The following is an 8312-nucleotide window of genomic DNA, read 5'->3' as shown; positions in this document are numbered from 1 at the left end:
TGTAGGCCAGAACATCGGGCACATGGGCTCTGGTGTGGAGCGCATGGGCCCTGCCATCGAGCGCATGGGCCTGGGCATGGAGCGCATGGTGCCCGCAGGCATGGGGGCAGGCCTGGAGCGCATGGGCCCCGTGATGGATCGCATGGCCACCGGCCTGGAGCGCATGGGCGCCAACAACCTGGAGCGCATGGGCCTGGAGCGTATGGGCGCCAACAGTCTCGAGCGTATGGGCCTGGAGCGCATGGGCGCCAACAGCCTAGAGCGTATGGGTCCTGCCATGGGCCCAGCCCTGGGTGCTGGCATTGAGCGCATGGGCCTGGCCATGGGTGGCGGTGGCGGTGCCAGCTTTGACCGTGCCATCGAGATGGAGCGTGGCAACTTTGGAGGAAGTTTCGCGGGTTCCTTTGGTGGAGCTGGAGGCCATGCCCCTGGGGTGGCCAGGAAGGCCTGCCAGATATTTGTGAGAAATGTAAGTGGCTCTTCAGGAACATCTCGGCCCCTGTGCACATGGGGAAGAGGGAGGCAGAGGTCAGCAGGACCAAGGGTGGCAGGTTGCAGTGAGAGGGGATGGCCTCAGAAGGAGAGCTTAGCATGCAAGGCCACCTTGCCTTTGTCCCCAAGGTTTGGTGTCGGTAGAATGAGGTGGGAACATGAGAGCTTACGACACTTGTGCAGCAGAAATAGTGGGTTTTGTGAAATCCTGGGCTTCTCTGACTACTAGGTAGAGAAGACTGTGATCTGGAGAACTTGAGGGTTTTTTTTTTTTTTAACTCTCAGCTTGATGAGCTGCTAAATACCTGGCATGACAATTCAGAGTGGGGAGAAGGCTATATCTGAATTACCTTCACCAGATGGACCACTTTTAGCCACTGTGCTGTGGTTCTGTGGGCTGTTGACTACGGGCAGCTGTGCGTCCTGTTCCCTGTGTGAAGTTGCCTCAGATAACAGGGAATGAACTTGCTGTGCTAGTTTAGGACCTCACCCAGACAGACTTGTTTTCTGCTGATCACCGCAGTGTGAAGGTCAGCCAGTATCTGTGTGTAATGAGAGGTTTTAAAGGCATCCTGAGACATTTTAGGTTTCTGCATTAGGATTTGGTTGCATCACTCACCAGTTCCCCCTTTCTCCACTCTCAGCTCCCGTTTGATTTTACATGGAAGATGCTAAAAGACAAGTTCAACGAATGCGGTAAGTGTTTGAGAGCGGCTTCCTAAATGCTTCCTTGTGTTGTGGCTTGTGTCAAGGCTCCCATCCTTGTCTTGTAGACACCTTCCATGACTCTATAGAGGACGGATGGGACTTGCCATTTTTCTGCCTGTGCAAATGCTCAAGCCGATTGTTGAGTTTCCTGTTATGTGTCAGACACTTCTTCACCCCTGTTCTCATTTCATCTTTGCTGTGTGCCTTTTCCGGTTTTTGAAAAGAGGTGGGCATTGTCCTCATTGTACAGAGTCAGGCAAAGTCACTTTGCCAAGATCACATGGCTTCTAAGTGACAAAGCTCAGTAAAATAAGTACATCTGAGACAAGGGTGCCTTCCACAACCGCACCATGGGTTTGTGTCTCAAAGAGCACTCACCCAGCAGGCACGGATGAGGATTCCCGGGCTCAGGGCAGGTGTTAAATTGTGTGCAGTGTGGTTTCCTTGCAAACCGGGCAGCCACTCTGGATGGCTTGCTTTGTGGCCAAAAGGAAGTTCTGTTGTCTCTGGGTGAGGCACTGCCCCTCACCCCCACCACTTTTGTTCTTTGAACCATGGCAAGTTGGGAGCCCCAGCCTTAAGCCAGAGGCCTGGCTGACTCCGGATCAAGGCTTCCTCAGTGTTTTCTCATTTCCTTTTGCCGCAGTAACTCAGATTTCACCAATGTTGCAGCCTCTCCTGGTTCTTCTCTTGGGTCAGTTATTGAGCCATAGCCTGCCTTCTTGCCCTGTTCTTGCCCTCTCTCCCTACTCCTTAGTTCACAGATTGTAGTAGAAAAGTCAAGTGGATCATGCCACTTCCCCTCCCAGGTCTGGAGGTGTCTGTCCCTCTGTTGGCAAGAGAAATCCAAAACTACAAGCCCTGTACCACTTAGTGTCTGCCCAAGCTGTTTTAGAACTTGCCTGTGAGAAGCCCTCCAGGGCTTGACCTTCTCTTAAGCAGAGTTCATGGCCCTAGTGCTGTGCAGGCCAGCCCCGCTACACTTGTGTTCTTGGCCCTGCGTTTCTGTAGCTCTTCCCTTGTATTGTTTTCCACAGTGCTTGACACATAACCAGGATGCTTAACCAGAGCTTGAAGGAATAACCTGCTTGTTAATGATTACAAAGCTTGTATTTGGACAGTACAGAAGTGTCCATGGTATTGGCGATGGCCTTGTAAACACAGAGGAGCAGTGTATTAAAAGTGAAGCCTCTGTAAAATTTGCCTATAAAGTTGGCTTCACACAGCGTATTTTTTTTAATAACTCTTGAGCATGAAGGTGTACTTTCAGGACTGCTTATCATGAGTCAGATTGTTGTCCCGTGGGCAGAAGAATGGCAGTGTGGTGGAGGGCCATGGTAGCCGGGTTCCAGCCGCTGTGTTCTGAGCATTCTTGCGTCAGGCGCGAGGGCCGCTCTCCCTTTTGACTCTGTCAACCGAAATCCAACAGGTGATCTGGACTGAGTGGAGCCCAGACTGAGCTCTGGGTTTGCCTGATGAGTTGTGGTCTCTTCTTCCCTCCCTGTGCCCAGGCCACGTGCTGTATGCTGACATCAAGATGGAGAATGGGAAGTCCAAGGGGTGCGGTGTGGTTAAGTTTGAGTCGCCAGAGGTGGCTGAGAGAGCCTGCCGGATGATGAATGGGATGAAGCTGAGTGGCCGAGAGATTGATGTTCGAATCGATAGAAATGCTTAAGCAGTTGCCTTTTTTAAACATCGATACCAGACCTCTGAATTTGTATTTTTTCTTGTTAACCATTTTAATTTGTTGGCTGGATGTATAAAGATGTTTAAAAAATTCAGTTGCTTTTTGGGGTAATTTGAATTACTTTTTTAATGACTGGGGTTCCATTTGACTGTTTGCATTGAGATTGCAATGTGCGCAATTTTTTTTGTAGTTGTGGCATCTTGTTGACATCGAATATGACTTTGATAATAAATACCAGTTCCTGAAAGCTGCTTGCTTCTGTGTGTGTGTTGTGGGGTAACCACCTGAGGTTGAGGAACCAAAGCCACTCAGTCTCCTTTCTGCCCTTGGAGCTGTGTGGACCCTTGAGGTGAGAGGCCACTGCCCTCAGCCTCTTGAGAAAAATCTCTTTATGGAAACTGAGTCCTGAGTGGGCCTGAGTCTCCAGTGCCAGTGGTGGTGTACTTGGCTGTCACAACCAGCCTGTCTCCCCAGTGCAGTGATTCTATGGGGCACAGATACTGCAAGGGGCCCACTTCCAGACTTTGTCCCAGTCTGCCCCAGCTGCTGAAAGGAGCATTTGTTTCTGTCAGTCCTGGAGGGTGGGTGGTCCTGTCAAGGTGCTGGCAGATCCAGGGCCTGGTGAGGGCCTTGTCCTAGTGCATGGATGACACTTTCTGGCTGTAACCTCACGTGGCAGGAGTCGTCGAGGGAACTTTCTCAGATATTTAAAACAATATTTTATTTGGCTGTGCCATGTGGCTTGTGGGTCTTCAGTTCTCCAAACAGGATGGGGACTGAACCCAGGCCCTTGGCCATGGAAGTGCATTGTCCTAACCACTGGACAACCAGGGAAGTCCCCAGACCTCTTTCATAGGGCACAAATCCCATCCACGAGGACTCTGCCTCTGGACCTCATGCTTTCTTGTGCCGTCACCTAGAGGGGTAGGTTTTCAATTTAGGAATTTGTTTTTGACAGCCAGAACACAAACTTCAGTCCATAGCAGCTTTTCTTTGCTAAAACAGACCAAGAAGAGTGTAGGTTTCTGAGCATGTTCTGCCCTGTTAGAGGTTTCGGCTGAACTTGATACTGTACTTGGTCAGAACTGGGTCACATTCTCTCCACAATGTGACTGACTTGGGCTATTGCCCGTGAGGAGCTGCAGCAGCTGCTTGTCGTGCTGGACGTGGAGGGCCCCCAAGCATCTCCCTCTGCTCGCTGACCGCAGCTGACCTGGTGCCATCAGAGGGTCCCTCAGCTCAGCTTCCAAGAGTGGCCCCCTCCCTTGCCACCTTCCCCTGCCCTCCTTTTTCCCTTCTGGCCTTTATCCTTGAGGGGTGAGGAGACCTGGACCTCACAGATTTCCCCCCAGTATTTGATCATGGCTCCACTGTGTGTGGTCATTAGCAGGGAAAGAAAAGACAAGACACAGGAGTCACTTTAAAAGAGGGACTTTATGTGGTCTGTGGACGTGGCCAGACAGGAGCCCAGGCAACCGCTGGGGTCCAGAGCTCCTGATTAGCAGGTGACTGGACTGGTGGGCTGTCCATTCATCCCCACACCTGCAGCCTTACTGTCCCTAGGGCAGTGGTTGGCTGTCCAAAGGATCTGCCAAGAAAGGTGACTTTCAGTGACCCTTTCCCTGTGAGCAGGTAGCCAGCAGCCCCTGGAGGAGTAGCAGAGGACCTCGCCCCACCCGTCCCATCCACCCAGAGCATCTACATACCCCAGGCAGCGACGTCATCGTACACCTCCGTTTCCCTGGTGGAGAGCACAGTTGGGTCGGTCAGGGTCACCCTGCCCTATTGTCACACCCCCACCCCCACCCCCTGTCCCCAGTCAGCGCTGGCACTCACAAGGGCAGTAGAGCTGTTCTAGGCACATAGCCATCTGTGAAGAGAGCAGGGTGGGTGGGTGAGGTCTCCTCCCTCCTTGGGCGGCCTGCCTTCCCAGGCTGCCCTCCACTGGTGACTCACTCACACTTGCCCTTGGTGTCCCGGCACAGCATCTCCTCCTTGCTGGTGAACTCAATCACCTCCAGGATCTCCCCACGCCGGATCCCTAGGTGCTTGCCACCCCCACGGCGAGTCTTGGCATTGGGGTCGATCATCATCCTCGTCTGAACCACAATCTCTCCCTCAAACTGGGGAGGGGGACACAAGAGCTGCCGCTTGCCCTGCTGCCCTCAGAACCCCGTGTGGGGCGGTGGCCACCTGGGGCCGAGCCCAGCCCTCCCAGGACTCTTCATTCACACCTTGAACTTCTTCCGAAACTCCCGCTCAGCTTTCTCTGCCTTCCGGAGCTGCTTCAGGGACTTCAGGTCCGTGGGCGGCACCTGCGGTGGCTGGAGGGGCACCTTCTCCTTCCTGAGCACCCGCCCCCCCAAGGAATTAGGTGCTCATGCTTCTCAGGGACCCCCTTTTACTGTTCTCCCCAGCTCAGCCCAGCCCTGCCCACCTCCCTCTGGTACCTGAGCTCTGGGTTTTGAGGTGGCCTCCACGGGTACTGCTGAGCCGACAAAGCTTCATCTGGGACAGTCAGAGTGCTGAGTTAGGGCAGGGCCATTGAGTGTGGGCCTCTGGCTCTGGTGGCCTGATGTTCTCTGGTCAGTTTTCAGGACTTGGGTCTCCTTCTCACCCTCAGCTGCCCAGGCCTCTCATAGTAGATTCCCTTCCATTTTCCTAACTCCTGCCACAGGCCAGGCACGGCAGAAACCGTTAACCATTTCTTTCAACTTTCTTTTCTTTAAAAAATGTATTTGGCTGCTCTGGGTCTTAGTTGCAGTATGTGGGATCTAATTGCCTGTCCAGGGACCGAACCCATGCCCCCTGCATTGGGAATGTGAAGTCTTAGCCGCTGAACCAACAGGGAAGTCCCTTCTTTCAACTTTCTTGATGGCTGTCATCCCAAGTTGCCTGCTGAGGAGGTAGCAAGGGCTGGAGAGGTAAGGCAGCCTGCCCAAGGCCACCAAGCCATTAAATGGTAGAGGCAGGGCTCCTCTGTCAGCTTTTGAGGCAGTTTCACCCTTCCCTCCTACAGCACGTAGGTTTTGGGAATTCTAATGAGGCATGGGTCAAAAAAGAAGGCCAAGAAAAGTGTTTCCTCAAAGCAAACAAAGCCTGCCTCTGAGAAGGGGCTGTGTCTGGCTGGGGTTCTTGCTTGGTCTGGCTGATGAGGAGACTGGACTGGAAGGAGTCACCCAGGTGGCAGCCCACTCACTACCTGGCAGATGACCAGCTTTTTAGGTGAGGGCACTGCTGGCCAAGGGTCTGCTTACAGTGAGAGCCTCATGAACACTGGGTGAGTGAAGGATCTAGAACCTGTAGCCCCCAGCTCTTCTTGCAGTCCTCTCTGAACGATTTGAAGTGCCGCCCTGGGCATACCAGACCACGCTGGGGTGGGGAGGGGGCTGCATATCTGCATGGTGCACTCTTCCCTCCCCAGACACTTTTTGCCTCCAGCCTCAGCCTGGTACTGAAGTGACAGTCACACCCAGAGGCCACCCGGGCTGGAGATTGTCACCCAGCTGGAAGCAGTACTGACTTCATCCCAGGGCTCCTATACACCTCCCGCAACCTAAGCGCACACAGCCCTGGGTGCAGCCGAGCAGGGCAGACCCTGGCGCCCTATAGCCCCGGCACCCTGGGCAGTGAGATCCTGAGCAGGCTGCCCTCAGCTCCTGACCCTTGAGGAGCTCCCTGTCTGTGCAGCGAGCTGCCACTGCTCCGAGTGAGGCAGAGAGTGTGAGGGAGGCACCCAGAGTCCCTCAGGTCAGGGATAAACGAAAGGGGCAGAGCAGCCTTTGGGACAGTCTGCACTGCTGTGAGCACCCACCCCCACCCCTCGAGAGGGAGAGACCTGGGCAAGCGTGTGGTACTGGGTCAGAGTCTTGGAGAATGACCGGCACAGGATGGGGGACAGTGAGCTAAGCTAAGGATGTGTCTGGTCTACTTGGGGTTGGGGAAACAGAAAAGGGTGGGCTCATGCCTGCAGAGTTGCTGGAGGTGGCGCATTCAGAGGTCCACATCCCCAGGAGTGGCAGCCCCCTCCAGACCCGAGCCACAGAGCCTCACTAGAGCGGAAGCAAGAGGGGCCCTGTCAGGAAGCTCTGTGCTCACAGAGGTGTTGCAAGCAGCCCCTGGGGAAAGCAAGCCCAGGAGAAGTAGCAGGGCCCAGGAAGGAGTCAAGCCATAGAGGCAGCAGGCTTTGGGGGCTGGGCTGGTGAGGAGGGGCAGCAGCTGGGGACCCCTCGGGTACCTCTGACAAGAGGTTGCCTGGCAGGAGACCCTCCAGAGATAAGGGCAGGAAGCAGCCTGGGGGCAGAGGCTCCCATGTGCTGGCTGTGAGCTGGGGCAAGTCATGTCTCAAGCTTCCACTTGTGTAAAATGGGGGGGGGTGCACAGTGCACATCCATTAAGTGCTGGTGGGGAGATGGGGTGCATTTCTCATGTGAGGTCGGTGAATGCCTCTTCCCTGAGCTGGACCTGCCTGGCCTTCCTCCTGCTCTCCAGGAGCGGAGGCATGGAAAACGAGACAAAAGGGGCCTTGGACACCCAGAGCACATGGATCTGGAGGGTCGGCCATATCCTGGCTCCAGCCCTCTCCTTCTTGAGTTCAGGCCCAAGCCCTTCCCCTCAGGCACCTCCAGTGCTGTGGATCTCCTGACACCTCTTCCTTACTCAGGGTCACCTCCACTTGGCACCCAGGTGCAGGCTCAACATTTAAGCCTCATCCCTATCCTGAGTTTGCTTGCTATCATCCTTGGTGATACACCATTACATCCTTGCCGGTTTTGGGTTTTGTATTTTTTTTGGCCACGCTGCTTGCAGGATCTTATTCCTGGAACAGGGATGAAACCTGTGCCCCCTGTGTTGGGAGTTCAGGGTCTTAACCACTAGACCAGGGAAATGCCCCTCTATGGGATTCTTCCCCTGTTCTACATGTCTACGGCCACCACCCTGGGACACAACCCTTGGCTTGGCCGCACCATGGTCAGGCTGCTGGCCTCTGGCTGTCCTTCCTGTTCCTCCACCAGGAGCTGCCATGACCTCTCTGACCCCTTTCTCTCTTTTTTTCTCCCCTAGCTATACTCCAGTGTTCTAGCCTGGAGAATCCCACGGATGGGGGAGCCTGGTGGGCTGCCGTCTATGGGGTCGCATAGAGTCGGACACGACTGAAGTGACTTAGCAGCAGCAGCAGCAGCTCTGCTTTCAATCCCTCAGGCATATGGGTTGTCATGGGGCCTGGTACTAGCAACATGGACAGAATAGGCCCCTGTGATGACTGTTCACCCTCCTCGGATGCTTCAGCAGACTGGTCTGGCTGAGTGTCCCGCTCTGTCACCTCTGCTCCTGGGGCCGGGTCCAGAGTGGTCTGTGGGCTCGACATCATCGTACACCTCGTCTGGGTCCCTGCAGGGATACCTGACGTGAGTGAGGGCCTGTT

The 8312-nt window shown here is 54.6% G+C and overlaps 2 protein-coding genes across 6 annotated transcripts in view; one reads left to right on the top strand and one right to left on the bottom strand.

Moving 5' to 3' along the window:
• HNRNPM (heterogeneous nuclear ribonucleoprotein M) overlaps nt 1–3134 on the top strand; it is a 31523-nt gene extending 28389 nt beyond the window's left edge. For all 3 annotated transcript variants that reach the window (XM_010828263.1, XM_010828262.1, XM_010828264.1), the window contains 3 exons: nt 1–469; nt 1137–1188; nt 2712–3134. In XM_010828263.1, the coding sequence (XP_010826565.1) occupies nt 1–469; nt 1137–1188; nt 2712–2875 (685 nt within the window). In that variant the 3' untranslated portion in view covers nt 2876–3134. The remainder of the gene's footprint in view (nt 470–1136; nt 1189–2711) is intronic.
• Nucleotides 3135–4302: 1168 nt separating this feature from the next.
• The window catches only part of PRAM1 (PML-RARA regulated adaptor molecule 1), an 8061-nt gene continuing 4051 nt past the window's right edge, over nt 4303–8312 (bottom strand). The window contains exons 5-11 of one of the 3 annotated variants that reach the window (XR_824192.1): nt 8211–8290; nt 5338–5395; nt 5122–5233; nt 4844–5010; nt 4724–4757; nt 4594–4628; nt 4303–4475 (exon numbers count right to left, since the gene is read on the bottom strand). Coding sequence is in view for 2 of the 3 variants with exons in the window: in XM_010828259.1 (XP_010826561.1) it covers nt 4447–4475; nt 4594–4628; nt 4724–4757; nt 4848–5010; nt 5122–5233; nt 5338–5395; nt 8211–8290 (511 nt within the window). In the remaining variant the exon portion in view is untranslated. The remainder of the gene's footprint in view (nt 4476–4593; nt 4629–4723; nt 4758–4843; nt 5011–5121; nt 5234–5337; nt 5396–8210; nt 8291–8312) is intronic. The other 2 variants (XM_010828260.1, XM_010828259.1) reach the window with 2 other exon arrangements.

Source organism: Bison bison, unplaced genomic scaffold (assembly GCF_000754665.1).
Source record: "Bison bison bison isolate TAMUID 2011002044 unplaced genomic scaffold, Bison_UMD1.0 scf7180017864492, whole genome shotgun sequence".
NCBI classification, from domain to species: Eukaryota; Metazoa; Chordata; class Mammalia; order Artiodactyla; family Bovidae; genus Bison; species Bison bison.
This window is presented reverse-complemented; position numbering and strand designations above follow the sequence as displayed.